Raw genomic sequence first — 18,957 nt, 5'->3', positions numbered from 1 at the left:
AGTGCACTAGCCTCAGGCCACAAAATGAAGAGGCAGCAAAAGCAGAAAAAGACCAGCCAAGTCAGATCTTTGGAACATTAATGCATATTCCACAGAGAGGGCCCTATAAATCACTTTTCTTGAAGGAGGAGATATGAAATTAACCAATTTGATTTTTGACATCCCTCCTCCCAATGATTTATTTAAACTCCTTTGACCTGAGAAGGTTTTGCAGCTTAATCATGTGCAGCGTGAATCAAAGCAAAGTCCCTCAACAGAGCTCAACCAGGTCACACTTACCTTCCAGGTCCACAGGATGGACAGTTCATTATATTTAAGAAAAAAAAAACTGCAGGTAGATAACAAATACATCTCAAGTTGGAATTGAAAGGGGAAAAAGAAGTAATAAAATTTCTGCAGAAACTAGTAGGAGATTCAACATATATATGCATGGATTTAGGCATAACTCTTTGTAGCAACACTCTGTTCTTTTGCAAGAATAACAATCGGGCTTGGTTATGGCCTCTTCTCTCGCGATTAATGTGAAGTGTTTTTCTCTAATGGATCACTGACATATAGAATTTCATGCCGTATTTTTCAGACAGTAAGCACAATCAAAACTAAATGAGAAAAATGCATTAAGAAAAGTCTGAGATTATTTCTGGATGATGACGTTATGGGTTCTTTCCTATAGTTTGTATGCTAATCTGCACATTATCATTTTTTTTACAATGAACATTTATTAACAGAATAATTTTTAAAGGAGTTACATTATATAAGCATACACTCATTTACTGAAGGTTTACAGTATGGCAAGGGCTCTGGGAAAAAACAAATGAGCTTGCATGCATTCTATCCCTTAACCCTCTGGAGTGCCCGATGACATGGGTACCGCTGCCAGGTCACAGGTGAGGAGTCATGTCCTACAGGGGTTGAGGACTTGCCAAGATAAGCTCACAGAGAGCAGCAGGGCTGAGTGACATGAGGTCTGCCGCTTCCCTGACCAGGACATGTCAGAGCCACCTTAAAGGCCAAGTTTAGTGAAGGACAAGAGAGCTGTTGAGGGGGGAAAGAGGACTGAAAATGGATTCTAGGCCCAACTGTATACACAACTAGGCATATAACTTCACACCCATGTGGCTTTCAGGTTTTCTCATCTACAAAAGGACCAGGTGACCTCTTAAAAATTATATTGCGCTGAAAGATTGAAAAAGATAATTTTACATCATCCTGTCAGGTTAGTTGGTTACATTTCAAAACAACACAGTTGACTATAGCTATCTATTCACTTGATACAATGCTTATACATACATATATACATATACACACATATATACAGACACAGATATTTGTTATACTGATGACATATCACAAAAAGTTACTCATTAAGGGATATGCTTTAAAAAAAAAAAGACTTCTCTACCCCACTCTGACCCCCGCCCACTCCCCTTTCCAAAGTTTCAAAGAGGAAGCGCAAATGGTAAAAGATGTCTACACATGAAAGTGGTTCAGCTATCTAGACTAGTCCTCTGCATCAAACACCTGAGCTGACTGATATTTTGTGAAATTGCTTGTTAGAAATGGCTGTGCCTTGGGGGCGGGGCCAGGAAGGAGGAGGATAAGAATGAAAGCTATACCGTACTATGAGCCATGCACTAGGATGAGCACTTTACACACACTGTCTCATTTGGTCTTCAAATAATCCTCTGGGAAAGGCCGTTTATCACGCCAGAGGAAGACACTGCACAGGCAGGACCCATAGCTGAGGACTGAAGCACTGTCTGTCCCCACCCAGGGGCCCTGTGCTTAATCATTATGCAACATCCCTAGAAACCAGACGTTGGTTTCTGCAGTCCCATAAGCAGAGTCTAGTCTTCAATATTAGAGTATTATTGCCTAAATCTTCTCTATAAAATCCTTCAAAAGGGTTTCCTATGCCCTACTCTGTGGCAGTAGTGTAACGGCAATGACAGTAATGACAACTCCCTGCTTGCAACTCTTGCCCAACCATCTGTTCTGTGAGCAAGAGTGATGGTTTTAAAGCCCAAATTGGATCATATCCTACACGAGCTCAAACTCCTCAGGGGCTTCTCCTTGCACTCACAATAAAACCCAGAATTTACACCAAGATCCTAAAGAATCTGACCTCACCCTTTACACTGCCCACTTCACTCACCCTGCCCTACATGCTGAGCTCATTCCTACTCAGAAGGTTGCCAGGTTTAGGGTGGGGAGAGGTAGGAGGTCCAGTTAAATTAGAATTTCAGATCAACAATGATATTTTTTTAGTATAGGTGTGTCCTAGGCAGTATTTATCACATACTTATACTTTAAAAAAAAGTCATTGTTGGGCTAGCCCTGTAGCCTAGTGGTTAAGTTCAGCTCACTCTGCTTCAGTGGCCCCAGTTCAGTTCCCGGGGGGTGGACCTCCACCACTCATCAGTGGGCATGCTATGGTGGCAACCCACAGAAAAAATAGAGGAAGACTGCCACAGATATTAGCTCAGGGCAAATCTTCCTCACCAAAAAATCACTGTTTACCTGAAATTCAAATAGCACTGGGTATCCTGTATTTTCCCTGGTAACCCTACACTTGGGGCTTCCGCATTGGTTATTTTTTCCACATGACACACTCTTCTTGCAAGAGAGTTCATGCCTCCCTCCCTGACTTCCTTCCACACTACACTCCAGCTTCTCCTTGGAGCAGCTCTCTCTGACCTACTAACCTGGCCACATCCTTCCTCGACTTCATTATTCCTTGGTGCACTCACTACTTGTGGAAAATATTTTAGGTTGGCTCTTGTTTGCTGCCCCATCTGAATGTAAGCTCCATGAGGACAGAAACTCCAACTGGCCTGTTCAGGGCTCTTTCCTCAGCCCCGAGAGCAGTGCCTGGTGCACAGTGCTCAATTATTATTTGTTCAAAAGTGAATTAATCAAAGACATGACTGAGCACAAACGATATTCACAATAATGATATTCTTCCATTTATGTGGCAGTTATCCATTTCATCTTTTTACTAGAACCTTTCAACAATACACTGAGGCTAGCAAGGCAGCATTTACCTTGATCTTAGTTAGCAGAAACAGACTGAACACTCCAGGGAATGCTCTAGGCCACACAGGCAGGAGGTAGATGCAGACAGGCAATCAGGGCTTCGAGTGTTTTCTATGATACTGTACTGCTGCCCTCTACCACGAGAGGCAGGAATATTACAAACAGAAAGCACAGAACTGACCGTGTGCAAGAGAGAGCCAAGGACTGAGGCGATCCACGCTGGTTTTGCTCAGAATGTTAGGGAAGGGGCAGAACTTAAAGAGAAACTGCAGTAAATTTTCAGTGTGCCACAAAACCAGTGGGGTTCTAACGAGAGGACATCATAGAGATTAAAAATCCACCCCAAATTGCTGTAGGAGGAGAAACGTCAGTTTTCCTTTACGTAGAAGAGACAGCAAATGAATTCCTCTGTAGCCAACCACAGGATAACGCACAGAGATGCTTCTTGTTCCAACTCCCACTAGGCACGCTGCCCCGGCACACTACACAGTGGCGAACCTGGCCATCAGGTCTGCATCCACACGGAGGACACTTCCAGAGCCAAAGTAACCCAATTTATACAGGGTGACATTCTAGAGGCCAGGGATAGAGTTCCTTTTTCTGTTAATGCACACTTTTGCCTGAAGTGTAGATCCAGGCACATAATGCTAAGTGATAATGAGAACAAAACATTGAAGATGACTGCATTGAAGCCCCGGTCTGTCATACATATTCCAGAGAGCAGAGAGGTACCGGTTTGGGATTTGGCAAGCCCTGCCATTTACCCTTCTAATTTTTGTGGGGTGGAGGCCAGAGCAAGAAACGTAAATCTAAATGTTGTGGTTTGTGAAACTTACAAAAAGGAGGTGTCACCAAGAAAATGAACTGGGGAGAGGGGAGAAGTCGAGGAGAGAGAATGGAGATCAGTTAGCCTGAGTGACAAATACTGTTCCATAAACTCAGGACTGTTTTTTTAAAAAAATCCTTTTTCTTAGGAGGTCTTAGAATTCAGGCAATAAGAGCAACAAAAACAGAGATGAGAAGATGCAAATAAAGGCTGAACTCAAAAAGTGAAGAAAACATGGTCATAAATCTCTGCTACCACCTTTACTGCCAAGAAATATCTCACAGAAAGAGAATTTCCTATTTCAAACGGCTGAGCATTTAAAAGGTGTGTGTTGCCATTCTCCAGCAACAGTCTAGTAATATTTTTGAAGTATTCCGACGCGTCCCAAAATGTTAGTTCTGTTTTTCCTTCAGCTTTCTCCTGCAACCTAAACAGTCAATTCTTTATCGCTGCCCAAATTGACAAATTAGTCTGTGCAACACCACTTCCAAGTTATCTTTAGCAGCAAACACAGCCCATAAATCCAAATCATTGTACTGGTTATTAGGATTTCATTTCATGCTCACATTCACAAACATTTAAGCTTTCAACCTTTGCTGTTGGGCATTAATCTTGGCATTAATCAAGGGATTAAGTACGCTGAATTTAAACTCAAGGTTAATAGCATGCTCAGCCAATATTAGTTTTACATATTGCCAAGGGAGAACAGAAAGAGGCAAAGACCTTTATATCTGTTGTTCTTGAAATATAAGCTACAGATTGAAGACTAAGGCATGAAATTGCTTCTTTTGTTCCTTTATGAGGGAGGCATACACACGCACACACTCGCACATGTACACACACTCACTCATCCAGTCCAAATTGGCAGCTGAAGCAACAGCGTGTACACATCCTGAGATCTAGCAATCAATTACTGGGCAATTTGATTATTTCACTGCAACTATACTTGCAATGGCAACAGACGTGCTTAAAGAAACAGCAGAAACAAACTAAGAAGTCTAGAAGGGTATGATGGTTGCTAGTTGCTAGAATAATTGTATAAATCGAAAAAATGTGTGGGTATCAAATATATCAGCATCATCAACATAATATCAATAGGGGTAAAGAAATTCATTCTCATCTTCATAGAACCTGATGGCAGTAAAATGCTCTGCAGAGGGCTAACTTAATACACCTGGAACAATGACAGAGTAATTACTTTATAGGGCCTTGTCTCTATAACGGGAGTAGTTACATGGCTCACAAAAACAGATAGAGAAAATGAACTGCCCGATGGTCTGGAAATGCAAGGCCGCCTAATGAATCATTCTTTCACTCCACCACTTGGAATGGCTGATCACCTGGTCTTCAGGAGTTATTTCTTCAGGATAATGGTGCTGTCTCTGTTTTTGAGTACGATATCAAAATGGTGAGTATTCTAAAACTAGCTGAATTAGAGCCATATTTCAAACACGAGTGGATTTGAGTATAAGAACTGAATGCAAAGTCAATGGCGACAAACCACTGACCTGTGTTCAGCTTTCCTTCGACAGGAAGGGACAGCAGCATGGAAAGTGCAGAAGCACTGAGCATCGGAACCTCTGGGAGTTCCATGACTTAGGTCTCTATTCTCACAGTTGGGGAGAGGTTTAAATGAGGTTGTGCATGTGAGGTGTCTGGTATACAGTGGGGCTCAGTAACATTTCATTCTTCTCTTACTGTCTGCCACCCAACAAGGGCAATGACTAAACTTTTCTCACCACCTCCAGTCCCTAGTACAGTGTCAGACACACAAAAACCATTCACGAGTATAATACAAGGGGAAATACTGATGGCTTTACTTTCTGGGATTTACCAAAAAAGATTTGTAGGCTACAAGTTGGTGAAGGTAAAAGTAGAAGTTGATAATCCCATAATTCAGTGGAGGCTGGCACACTGAGACAACCAGGGGAAAGGAAAATGAAGGAAGAGTGCCACCTCCTAAGACTGGTCTGAATCTATACGCCTCAGTTCAACTGGGGACTGACTACACGAGACACATTTCACTGCATGTCCTTTTCTGTATCTCTCAAAGTTCTGAAGTCAAATGTTGATGGAAACAAATGCAGATGGCTCTTCAATAAGGATTAAGAAAAAAGTCACTGGAACATCTTTGATCAAGTAAACAAATCAAATGAAGATGTCTCTCTTTTTTTTTTAATAATTTTTTTTTTTTGGAGGAAGATTAGCCCTGAGCTAACTGCTGCCAATCTCCCTCTTGTTGCTGAGGAAGATTGGCCCTGAGCTAACATCCATGGCCATCTTCCTCTACTTTATATGTGGGGCGCCTACCACAGCATGGCTTTTGCCAAGCGGTGCCATGTCCACACCCGGGATCCGAACCTGCGAACCCCGGGCCGCCAAGAAGCGGAACGTGCGAACTTAACCGCTGCGCCACCAGGCTGGCCCCGAAGATGTCTCTCTCAATCATTGTCCTAACTGCAAGAGAAACCTGGCATATGCTACAGGGTAAATGAAGTAATGAAAGAAGGAAAGTTTCAAGGAAGCAAGAGAAAAAAGAAAAGACAACAGCACCATAAAGCCACAGACCAACATTGTGCAGATTTAAAACATACTAGAACAGAATTAACTGGTTTTAGAAAACATCTCTAATAATTTCACATTAACAAGGGGAGGAGTGCACTGCTGCTCCATAAGCCCAGCTCGCGATTTGAATGTAAACTGAAGTGTCGTATCCACAGAAAAGAACTGAAAGGGAACAGCTGAATTTCTACACACCCAGAAGTCAAGAGATCTAAAATTAAATCAGACTGGTGAATGAGAATCAGAAATTGATTATAATTCTACAACAGAATCAAGGTCCAACATACAATGTCCCAGGCTAAGTGACGTCCCATAACTGTCCTCAAATAATGACCACATCAAAAACTATAAAAGTATCCAAAACAAAAAAAACAAAAAGAAAATAAACATAACTGATACTTCTATAGTTAAGTGCCATCTATCTGCCAGGTTCTAATCTGAGCATGTTCCCATAAACACTCAGGAATCCTCACGGTAGGAGCCTTTAAAAACAAACATACAAAACTATTATTTTATAAAGGAAGAAGGTACGGCACAGAGAGGGTAAGTAACTTTTCCAAAAGTACAGAGTTTAGAAAGCATCAGAAAGAGAAGCTGAAGTTGAGTGTGAGGCCCTAGGGCCATACTTCCTATTGAAGGAGCCAAGCTGGTGAAATTCTCCTCTAACTCTTATAGGGTACCTATTCATAACCTATGATAAAATGGAATTTTTTTTTTTTTAAAAGTCCAGAGTTTCAAGGCTATTTTCAGATTAAAACTTAGGAAAAGAAGTTCCTAGATCTCTCCCCAGGGGAATTATCTCTACCCCTTCCCAGCTCAATTACCCGCATACACTCTTCTGCTCCCATCTGACTCTTAAGATAATGAATACATAGCATGGTGCCAAGAAAATGAGTTCTCAGTAATGGCTGACGATCAATGAATAGAATAGGTGTTCAAAGAGTGCCCATTGAACTTAATTCAGCTGAACAAAAAAAACAAGCCTGATCGCCTGCATAAGAAGAGAGTAGAATAGGCTACTGAAGCTCCATCCCACATCTCCAATAGTTACAGGCTCCAATATTCAGTCTATATGATCTAGCACATCTTCATACAGCCCAGTCTGTCCCACACTCCTCATAATTTACCTTCACCAGAACCCCACTTTCTCTGAGCTACATCCTTCCTTCACAGCCAGTAGGGGCAAGCGGGCATTCTCAAAGTCAGGGAACCAGGTCACAGGTAATCGCAGCCCCTTTCCCTCTGGACCATTCTCCCACACCTTCCCAGCTCTGGCTCAGATGATGGAGAGCGAGGCTGCAGTGGGAATGTAAAACCCTCTTCGTTTACCTCAGCAGTCCACCCCATCATGCTAAGTCTCAGGAAGGCGTGAAATTAGCTCAGCTTGTCAATCAGGGAGCACAGTTGGATCCTGGCTAAATTCTATCAAATGGAAAGGGGAAGAAAACTTTTGAAAATTAAACTGAATAAGGAACCTTTTCCTCAGGGTAGGAAAGGTGCTTCTAACTGACTTCTCACTGGGGTGAAGGCTCACCTGGGGCCCCAGGCCTTACTCCTCTGGAGAAAGAAATGAGAAGTTGGGGCCACAGGCCACTCAAACTAGAAAGACACTCAAAGAAATGCTGCAAAATCAATTTGCCAGCAGCCTGCTAATGAGGAGCATCGCACACCCAACTCTCCATGCTTTTAATTTCCAAGAGGTAGGTAAACCACCATTAGTTCTCAGGGTTCCCATGATGGCCGTGGGACGGCCATGGTGCAACCCTGTCACACACACAAAAAAGTCAAACTGGATCTTACAGAGGAAAGAGATATAGGGGTGAAAGAGAGGGACGAACCCCACAGAATCCAGTCCCACATGCCCCATAGCAATACTGGTTTGGCTTCCATCCCAAAAAACTATCCCTGTCACCTCACAGCACAGAGAAGAGAGGCATCTGAGTCCCATAAGGAAAATTACAGCAAAAGCATTTCATTTAGCCTCAAATTGGAGGCACTCTCCTTTCCACATAGCATCACCAGGGAGCTGTTATTAACTATTGGATAAACAGCAGCAACACACAAAACCAAGGGAGAGAATACAAAAGAAATGGCAGACAAGAGCACATCCTCTGAAATTAGCCAGTACCCATTTCACCAGCCACTCGGGCTGCCACCATCGATAAAGAGTGGAGGGGGAAGCCAGTGAGCCTTGACTCCCTCTTCAATTCTTCCCCTGTAGCTTGGCCTGGATAAAGGCTTAACTCTACCCCATCCACTTCCCCCCTCCCCCGCGATTTTGCTAAAGGTGAAGATCATTCAATCCTGCAACAAATTCCACGTGGTCCGTAAAATGCCTGCAACCCACCCACCCCCGCCCCCGCAAAAGCTGCTTTATAAATTCAAGGGTACAAATGAAAAGGAAGCTCAGATAAAAAAGAAAAAGGTAAAAGGAAATAACTCGGCCTGTAAGTAAGTAGCTAACTCAGCCAATAAGCACATGAAAAGATGCTCAGCATCACTAATCATTAGGGAAATGCAGACCAAAACCACAGCGAGATAGTACCTTACACTCATTAGGACGGCTACTAATACGAGTTGAAAACGAAGAATAAAACTGTCACTATTTGCAGCTGACATGATTTTATCTATAAAAAACCCTAAAGAATCCACCAAAAACCTATTAGAAATAATAAATGAAAACAGTAAAGTTTCAGGGAAAAATCAACATACAAAAACCAGTTGCATTTCCACATACTAACAATGAAATAGCAGAAAGAGAAATAAAAAATACGATCACAAAAAAAAGAATAAAATACTTAGGAATAAATTTAACAAAAGAGGTGAAAGACATTGTTGAAAGAAATCAAAGAAGACCCAAAGAAACGGAAAGACATTCTGTGCTCACAGTTTGGAAGAACTGGCATGGTGAAAATGTCCATGCTTCCTAAAGCAATCTACAGATTCAGTGCAATCCCTCTCAAAGTGCCAACAACACTTTTCGTGGAAATAGAACAAAGAATCCTAAAATTTATATGGAACAACAAAAGACCCCGACTAGCCAAAGCAATCTTGAGAAAAAAGAACAAAGCTGGAGGTATCACACTCCCTGATTTCAAGACATACTACCATAAAACTATAGTAATCAAAACAGCATGGTACTGGCAGAAAAACACACACCGATCAATGGAACAGAATTGAGGGCCGAGAAATAAATCCACACCTCTACGGACAGTCCATTTCCAACAAAGGAGCCAAGAACATACAACGGACAAAGGACAGTGTCTTCAATAGACAATATTGGGAAAACTGGACAGCCACATGCAAAAGAATGAAAGTAGACCATTATCTTATACTGTACACAAAAATTAACTCAAAATATATTAAAGATGTGAATGTAAGACCTGAAACCATAAAAATCCTAGAAGAAAATATAGGCAGTACACTCTTTGACAAGGGTCTTAGCAGTATCTTTTTGAATACCATGTCTCCCCAGGCAAGGAAAACAAAAAATAAACAAATGGGAATACATCGAACTAAAAAACTGCACAGCAAAGGAAACTGGATTAACAAAATGAAAACACAACCTAACAATTGGGAGAAGATATTTGCAAATCATAAGAGGTTAATATCCAAAATACATAAAGAACTCATACAACTCAACAACAAAAAAACAAACAATTCAATTAAAAGAACGGGCAAAAGATCTGAAAAGACATTTTTCCAAAGAAGATACACACATGGCCAACAGGCACATGCAAAGATGTTCAACATCACTAATTATTAGGGAAATGCAAATCAAAACTACAGTGAGGTATCTCCTCACATCCATCAGAATGGCTATGATTAAAAAGACAAGAAATAACAAGTGTTGGAGAGGTTGTAGAGAGAACAGGGAACCCTTACACACTGCTTGTGGGAATGTAAACTGGTGCAGACACTAGGGAAAACAGTAGGGAGACTCCTCAAAAACTCAAGAATAGAGGGGCTGGCCTCCTGGCCGAGTGGTTAAGTTCACGCACTCCGCTGCAGGTGGCCCAGTGTTTCGTTAGTTCAAACCCTGGGCTCGCACATGGCACTGCTCATCAAACCACGCTGAGGCAGCGTCCCACATGCCACAACTAGAAGCACCCACAACGAAGAATATACAGCTATGTACTGGGGGGCTTTGGGGAGAAAAAGGAAAAAAAATAAAACCTTAAAAATTAAGAATAGAACTACCATATGAGCCAGCTATTCCACTTCTGGGTATTTATCCAAAGAATATGAAAACACTAATTTGAAAAGATATTTGCATCCGTATGTTCATTGTGGCTTTATTCACAATAGCCAAGACTTGGAAACAAGATAAGTGCCCATCAACAGATGAATGGATAAAGAAGATGTGGCATATACATACCCAAAAGAATACTACTTAGCCACAAAAAAGATGAAATCTTGCCACTTGTGATAACACAGATGGACCTTGAGGGTATTATGCTAAGCAAAATAAGTCAGACAGAGAAAGCCAAATACTGTACGATTTCACTCATATGTGGAAATAAAAACAACAACAAACACAAAGATACAGAGGTTAGACTGGAGGTTATCAGAGAGGAAGCAGAGAGGGAGGAGGGGGAGGGTAAAAGGAGTAAAAGGGCACATGTGTATGGTGACAGATGGTAATTAGTCTTTGGGTGGTAAACATGCTGTGGCCTACACAAAAATCGAAATACAATGATGTATACCTGAAATTTATATTCTGTTATAAACCACAGTTATTGCAATAAAAATAAATAAATAAGTAGAAAAAAAAGAAGCATTGTGATGAAGATTTGGAGAAACTGGAACCCTTGTGCACTACTGGTGGGAATGTTAAATATTGCCACCACTTTCGAAAAGTTTGGTAGTTCTTCAAAAAATTACAAATATAATTAACACATGATTCAGCCATTCCACTTCTGTATCTCCACCCAAAAGAACTGAAAGCAGGGTCTCAAAGAATTGTGTGTACACCCATGTTTATAGCAGCATTATTCACAACATATAAAAGGTGAAAGTAACACTAGTGTCCATCAAGAGAGCAATGGATAAGCAAAATGTGGTCTATCCATACAATGGAGTATTATTCAGCCTTAAAAAGGAAGGAAATTGACACCTGCTACAACATGGATGAACCTGGAGTACATTATGCTAAGTGAAAGCTGATTACAAAAAGACAAATACTGTGAGCTTCACTTATATAAATACTTAGAGCAGTCAAAATCAGAGACAGAAAGCAGAAGGGTGGTCGCCAGGAGCTGGGAGAAGGGGAGAAGGGGGAGTTACTGTGGAATAGGGGTAGAGTCTCAGTTTTACAAGATGAAGAGTTCCGGAGACGGATGGTACTGATGGTTGCACAGCAATGTGAATGCACGTAATGCCAATGAACTATACACTCAATGGTTTAGATGGCAAATTTTATATGTTATGTGTCTTTTACCACATTTTTTAAAAACTGGGGGGAAAAAGTAAATAGCTAACTCAGCCTGTTTTTCCCTCAAGGAAAAAAAAAAGTCATCCTACTTGAAGGCAGGGGAGAGTAATGAAGCAGGGAACTGGAGGTCCTTCACGTAAAAACAATACATGTTGTTAAGCTTTTCAAATTCCAGGCTCAGTTACAAGACAGACTAACCACATACATCTCTCTCCCCTCCACCCCACCTCTCCAAGCCACAAGCAGCTACTCACCTCACTGAGGTAAATAAAAAAAGAGCAGGTGGACCCATCCACTCCGTATTCTGCGTAGCAGGGATCCGAGCGCCACATATCTTTCATCCACTGAAACACAAGAGCCAGGCAAGAACATCTATGAGCAGCCTGTTCTCGGGGGCCCTGCACATCTGCTGGCAGAGAAGGTGTGGGCGTGAAGAGTGAGGATAGGTGAACGGCTCAAGCTGTGGCCTAAAGACCAGAATGATGGAATCACTGAGCTGAGGTCAAGACAACAGATGCTCAGGTCCTGGATGATCCATAAGCAGACAGTGCCTCGAGCTGGGCCTCAGCAGAGGTGCTTAGAGTGGAGAGAGGCCATGGGACACACCAGGCAATAAAGCCAAGAGAGGCAACAGCTAGGAGAGTTTTATTAAGAGCAAGTGCCTAATGGGACCTTTGCACAGAAATCTCCCCTCCCCAGAGGACTAGTTCCCCCAGGCCCTGCACAGTGCCTGCCTGGAACAGACCACATGAGTGAGTGCAGGAGTCTAATGTGTGCCTGAGTCCCAAACGGAGACCATGCAAAGGCTTCTGGGGTTTGATCTCACCATCCTAAATGTCTATCTGAACTGAAATTTTTCTCTGAAAACTAATGAGCAGGGGAGTGGTCTCCCTAAGGGCAGACCATATAAATAGGATTTTTTTTTTAAATGTTAAGAGTGAAAGATTGGCCAAGTGTCTCTGAGTACTCAATTACCAATGCAAATGGGACATTCAAGACACAATCTGGAGACCTGATAGTGGGGGCCTGGGGAATAGGGGGAGAGAGAAGTTGGACACTAAATAACGGCAACCCCTTGTCATTGGTCCTTGAAGGAACACCTGCTGGAGGCTGGGAAAGCAAGAAGGCAGCTTCAAAGACACAGCAGGCGCCTGAAATGGCCCAGGCTCTTTGAGTTAGAGGCATTGTTGACTAACTCCATGGAGCCGGCATAAGCAGAGAAGGGTTGTCATAGCCACAGCCCAAAACTGGCAGGACTGAGGCGCTCATTAAATGACTCCCCGAAAGGGCTCACTTGCCTGCCCATGTGTATTGCTAGGGAGGAAAGGAGAGGGGAGAGGGAGGAAGCAGGTGTCAGTGCAGTTTGAGGATGATGGTGAGTACACATCATTTCTGCCTTACCTTGATTTTCCCCTCGCAGTGGGGGTAGCCATCCATAGGAGGCAATACACATTTTTCTTGAGCTCCATTAATGATATCTGAAAAGGATGAGAAAGAACAAAAGACATCATGAGGTTTATGAAACACAAGCCTAACATCCTTCCAAGCAAGGGGGCAAGGAGAGAAATCAAAAAGAGAAGTCCTGGGAGCCATGCTCTGATCCATGGAAACCCTGCAGCTGGAAACAAGTCCAATGGGTCTGCAGTGAGGACCTGACCCAACGACAGCCCACCTACAGTACGGCCAGAGACCCATGACATGTGCGGCCCAGCTTGCAAGGGTGAGCTAGGCCAGCCAGAATGCTTGCTTGGAAGCCTGCAGTTGGGAAAGTGAGAAACCAAACAAGTAGGAAGGAGGAAATGAAGCCAAGAGATTAGGAGGGTCCACAGGGCTGGCGGGGCCATGCCAGGCCAGCAGACAAACTGAAGTCCTGAGCAGCTTCATGAAGACCTGTGCTTGAGCTGAGGCAGCCAGCAGGAGAGAGAGAAGCGAAGAGAATTGGTGAGCAGAGAGCCACGAGACACATCTGCAAGGTACAGCTGCTTCTGGACCCAGTTCTAAAATTTTCAGGAAGATCTCCTTAGCGCCTCACAATAAACTCCCCTTCTGTTAGCTAGCTCGAGTGGATTCCTATTCCTTGTAATTAGAGTCAAAACTAAAAGGACGCCTTTAAGAAGCTTCTAGTTTAGTTGTGGACAACAGACAATTTAAAAACAGTGTGACAGACATTACGTTAGGGCAGGGGAAGGCCACCCAGCCCAGTCTCAAAGGGTCAAAGGCAGCTTTCTGGATCAAGGGACATCTTAGCTGAGATGTGAAGACGAAGCAGGAGTGAGCCAGGGCGAGGGACGAGGTAGAGACGGTGTTTACAGAACTGAGGTGGTTCCAACGCAGGGACACGCCTGCCTGGAATGAAGAAGGGAGAGGTCCTGAGAGGTCAGACAGGAGAAGCAGGCAGGGCCCAAACCACAAAAGCCTCAAGCACCATAATAAGGACTTTGGTCTTTATGCTCAGGGCATGGCGGAGCACTACAAGGTTTTAAGAAGGAGATGGTTATGACCAGATTTTTGTTTAGGAATAATCATTTTAGCTGGAAACTAAGACAACCCTAAACCTACATGCTCCTCACTTTGGACCTACTATATTTTCCAGACACAGTTGGAAAATGTCACCATTACTTACTGCTAACAGTTTTCTAAACAAAGTACTGATGAGAAATTAGATCCCAAATACAGTATCATTTGACAGCGGTATTTAAGCGATGTTGGTGGCTGCTGGGCTAAAACAGAAGTTAGTGCTAAGGGGGATTTTAGTTGTACCTGTCCCCTGAAAACCAGCTCTTTTGATAGTCTGAAACAGAAATTCCTGGGCTTGATTTGGTGTTTTCAAACAGCATTCTACTTGCTAAGGATAACCGAGCATAAAATCAGTATACTCCTTATCAGAGGTAGGAGGCAAAAGTAGTTAACAAGGAAGGGACTTAGCTTGCTGGAGCCTCTATTTTCCCATCTGTAAAATCGGAATAATTGCACCTCTATTTTATCCAGCTCTTATTAAATAAGTCAACATTCATAAAAAGTCTGGTCTGGCACTCCCAACAGCTCATACCACAGACAACAGGAAGTGCTTAAAAGTTGGCATCTGCTACGTAATTCCACATAACTTTCACTCACTCTATCCGGGAAAGCAGTATTTCAAATGCACAGCGGCTTCTGGAAACGCATTCTCTGTGTTTTTGAAATAGATGCAGGCTTGGAGGTGGTGGGTCTCCCTAAAGCTCTCCTTCTGTCTCACTTGTAAGGAGACAGCCAGCTCCTGAATCCACTGACAAATGGACCGCCTCATCAAAGAACAGAGATGCTGTTCAATGACTACTCCTCCCATCCCTATTTTTAATTCTGATTTTGCTTGGCAACATTTACCAAGCAAATAAGCAGTAGCAGAGGTTCTAAGAAATTCAGCGGAGTCTAAAACAGCTAGTGGTTGGGGTAATCAGGCATTTAAGAGGACAGTTAGGGGGAAATGCACCCCCAGTCTTCGCACACTATACAGGTACCATATTGGGTCAGGATGTTCAGAGCCAGAAGTTATCAAAACCAGAGGCTACCTCGTTGGAGGTGTGATGGTGCAGGGTGAAGAGAAATCACCGGGTGGTAAAATAAACTAACAGGTCCGCGAAGGCCTGCAAGCAAACCATGGTTGCTGACAGTGTGGGTCCTCTTCATTAGGAGTTTCAAGGAATAAAAATATGTCATGCCAAGGGTCAGCAAACATTGTCTGTGAAGGACCAGAGAGTAAATATTTGAGGTTCAGCAGCCCACACGGGCTCCGTGGCAACTACTCACTCTGGGATTAGCAGGAAGGCAGCCACAGACAATAGGAGGACAAATGTGCACGGCTGTGTCCCAATAAAAGTCTATTTACAAAAACAGGCCCAACCCATGTCTCCTATGCTAAAGGAGTCCCAAAAAGAGGACCCTCATTTCTGCAAAGACGCGTTGGAAGGACTTTTTTTAAGGACACCTACAAGCAGTTCTCTGCTGGGAATGCCCTTCCTCTCACCCCTTCTGCCCTCCGCAACTTCTCCACCCAGTTAATGCCGCTCCTCCTTTAAGACGTGGCTCAAGCAGCGCCTCCAGAAGAAACGGTCCTAATCCTTCCTTCCCACGCCAACTGAGGATGTAGTTAGGAGTTAGTACTGCCCTCCTGCTCATGTCTCTCCCACGGCTGTGAAAAATCCCGCTATCTTCTTTACATTTGTCCATCTCCCCTCCTAGGACGCGAGGATGTTATGGACAGGTTATGTCTTTCTGCTCCATCACCAGACACTCAGTAAGTGCCATCTGACCAAATAAACACACGCATCTTCCACCGGCCTGCCTGGGCCTGACCCTTCGCTCAGGGAGCACTAGACTGAGCTGAAAACCCCGCTAGGCCAAGGTTTTTACTCCTCCTCCAACTGCAGTTTGTCAGCTAATCCAATGGGGTTTCCACTGCAATTCCGTTATCTTATGATGAATTTTCTATTTAGCTACACAGTGATGGACTTGAAAAGACAAAAGTTTAGTTTAATGGCTTGAGGTTCTGGGGCCAGAGGGATCCATGAAAGGGAGCAAAAAGGAAGTGCCAGACTTCTGAGCGGGGCCGAGCTGCCCCTTGAATCCGACCACTAGTAATCTGAGCAACACCCTCCACCAGAGCACAGCTCCGAAGGAGTTTCAGCTCCTGTCGGAGGACAGCTTGCCCTTTTGCTTCCACCACAATATCAAAAACTCAATAAATAATGTTTTTATTCATTTGTGACTATAGAAGACTTTCCTACCGGTGCAAGAGCCTCCAATCTAAGTTAGGTTAGAAAACAAAAATTCAGGCCAAAAAAGTTGATTAACGTTACTGCTTTTCAGGGGAGACTTAGCTCACTGTACACAGATCCCTTCAAAAGGAGAAGACAGGATTCGGCCACGATATGCTACTAGAATGTTCTCCCTGCTGTTCACCCCGTGCTCTTCAGCATCTCGATTTTTCTAACGGTGAAAGGGCAAGGAAATAAAAGATGCTAATGTAAGCTGAGTAGAAACTCAGATTTTACTGCTATTTAGGATTCAGTTTCATCTCTTACTCTCACACACCAGCCCATGTTGCGTTTTTCACCAAAAATTTCACCTTTGGGGGCCGGCTCGGTGGCACGGTGGTTAAGTTCGCACGTTGCACTTCTTGGCGGCCGGGGTTCGCTGGTTTGGATCCTGGGTGTGGACATGGCACCACTTGGCAAAAGCCATGCTATGGTAGGCATCTCATGTATAAAGTAGAGGAAAATGGGCATGGATGTTAGCTCAGGGCCAGTCTTCCTCAGCAAAAAGAGGAGGATTGGAAGTAGTTAGCTCAGGGCTAATCTTAATCAAAAAAAAAAAATTTCACCTTTGTACTGATCTATGGAACTGTCAACCAAGTATTACACAAAAGGCAGATGACCTACCTCGGTGTGAAAATTCTTTTTTTTTCATCAGCCATCTATACCCACACAGTGCAGCAGGTGCTCAAGTATTGGATTTAATCTTAGAGAATAAACACTTTTCCTGTTATCAAAAATGCTTACGTTTCAGGAAGAACACACCTACAGCAGGAGCAAAAGGGGCCAAAGATGTCAGAAGCACACCCACAGCGGGGTTTCCCTGTCAGGCGTGGAGCCAGATTCTCCCCAACAGTCCTAATATACATACACGTATTGAGAGAGACACATATAGACAGAGACAATGGTATTTTAAATATATATTTGGAAGTGACAAAGATATGGAACCAGGCAGACATTTTCTTTTTACTAATGCTTTTCTCTGCCTCTGAGGAAGGAAGGAAAATGGGGGAGAGTGAGGGCAGAAGTTATGGTAAAGATGGTCTCAAAGGAACAGTGAGGATAGAAATAGGGTGACACAGGAAACGAAGGTGGATGAGAATAATCTCCCTTGATGTATTACACCTGCCTTTCTAAAATGCTGTCACATACACTATCACATTTTATACGTACCACCTTCTCCCAAAAATGGAAGACAGTTACCTCATCTTACAATTTGGAAAGGAGAAACTTTAAAATCCTCAGCCTCTACCTCCAAACTCAGCCCACAGTCACTTTGAACATCTCTCAAAAGCCTGCCGCTTGCGGTGTGCTGAAGTGTCAAAGCTGTATCCTTGGATCATATGGTCCATTCTCTCAAGCAGCTCACCGCGGTGGGGGGGGGGGGGGGCATTACAAGAGAGTGAGCACGTCAGCGGAGCCCCCATCCGAGTACAGCAGTCCTGGAACGCAGGAGAGCCGCCCTCAGGGCTACGGTGCCCAACACAGCACCTGGCACACTGGCAACTCCATAGTATGCTTTTAAACAAATGAATGAACAAATGTAACAAAAGAATGAAGAGTGCAAGTTCCAGAGAAGTGAAGAGAGGAGAAAGTGCCCCAGAAGAAAGGGAGTACGAGAGCCTCACCCAGAATGAAAGTTCTAGACTACACACTAAACACAGCTGATGGAATTTGTGCTCCATGAAAGGAAAAAAGGCAGGAAGGGGCAGCTATTTCTGATGCAAGGAGAGCAGAAGTGGCCTATCCCCACTGTGAGTTAGTGATAGTCATACTTGATTGGTATTTAAAACGAGAGGCTTACAGTTCTGTGAGAGATGATCTGGATGAGTCACATGTTAATTGTGCTGATGCATTTACAAATCAAATACAACATCCACTGGGTACCATACAAGGATATTTTTATCTTTTAGCTGCCCACTTCCACACACATACATGGAGATGCTGGCGTGTTTTTTAAAGCATCAACTATCAAGTATGCAGCATCATAAAACACTCACCTACTACAAACTTGTTTAAAGTTAACGATAACCACTCCTCACTGTTCAACAAGCGATCCAGAAATGTGGTTACAAAGAGAGGCTCAAAGCAGAAGAGGCTGGCAGTCAGGTGTCAGCCTTAATCCCGATTCTATTGATGCTTATAGGTGGTCCCATGTGGAAGAAACTCAAGTACATGCTCCTGGGCGAGAATGATAAAGTGAGGATGTGGAGGGGAAGGAAATGGCTGGGTGTGTGTGTGTGTGTGTGTGTGTGTGTGTGTGTGTGAGAGAGAGAGAGAGAGAGAGGGAGAGAGAGAGAGAGAGAGAG

At 43.4% G+C, this 18,957-nt stretch overlaps 1 protein-coding gene across 5 annotated transcripts in view; it reads right to left on the bottom strand.

Moving 5' to 3' along the window:
* Nucleotides 1-18,957, bottom strand: part of MGAT5 (alpha-1,6-mannosylglycoprotein 6-beta-N-acetylglucosaminyltransferase) — a 328,832-nt gene that overhangs the window by 131,626 nt on the left and 178,249 nt on the right. For all 5 annotated transcript variants that reach the window (XM_046658448.1, XM_046658446.1, XM_046658445.1 and 2 more), the window contains 2 exons: nucleotides 13,260-13,336; nucleotides 12,113-12,202 (listed from right to left, as the gene is read on the bottom strand). In XM_046658448.1, the coding sequence (XP_046514404.1) occupies nucleotides 12,113-12,202; nucleotides 13,260-13,336 (167 nt within the window). The remainder of the gene's footprint in view (nucleotides 1-12,112; nucleotides 12,203-13,259; nucleotides 13,337-18,957) is intronic.

This window comes from Equus quagga, chromosome 4 (assembly GCF_021613505.1).
Source record: "Equus quagga isolate Etosha38 chromosome 4, UCLA_HA_Equagga_1.0, whole genome shotgun sequence".
Taxonomy (NCBI): Eukaryota; Metazoa; Chordata; class Mammalia; order Perissodactyla; family Equidae; genus Equus; species Equus quagga.
The sequence above is the reverse complement of the archived record's forward strand: the minus strand, read 5'-3'. Positions and strand labels throughout refer to the sequence as shown.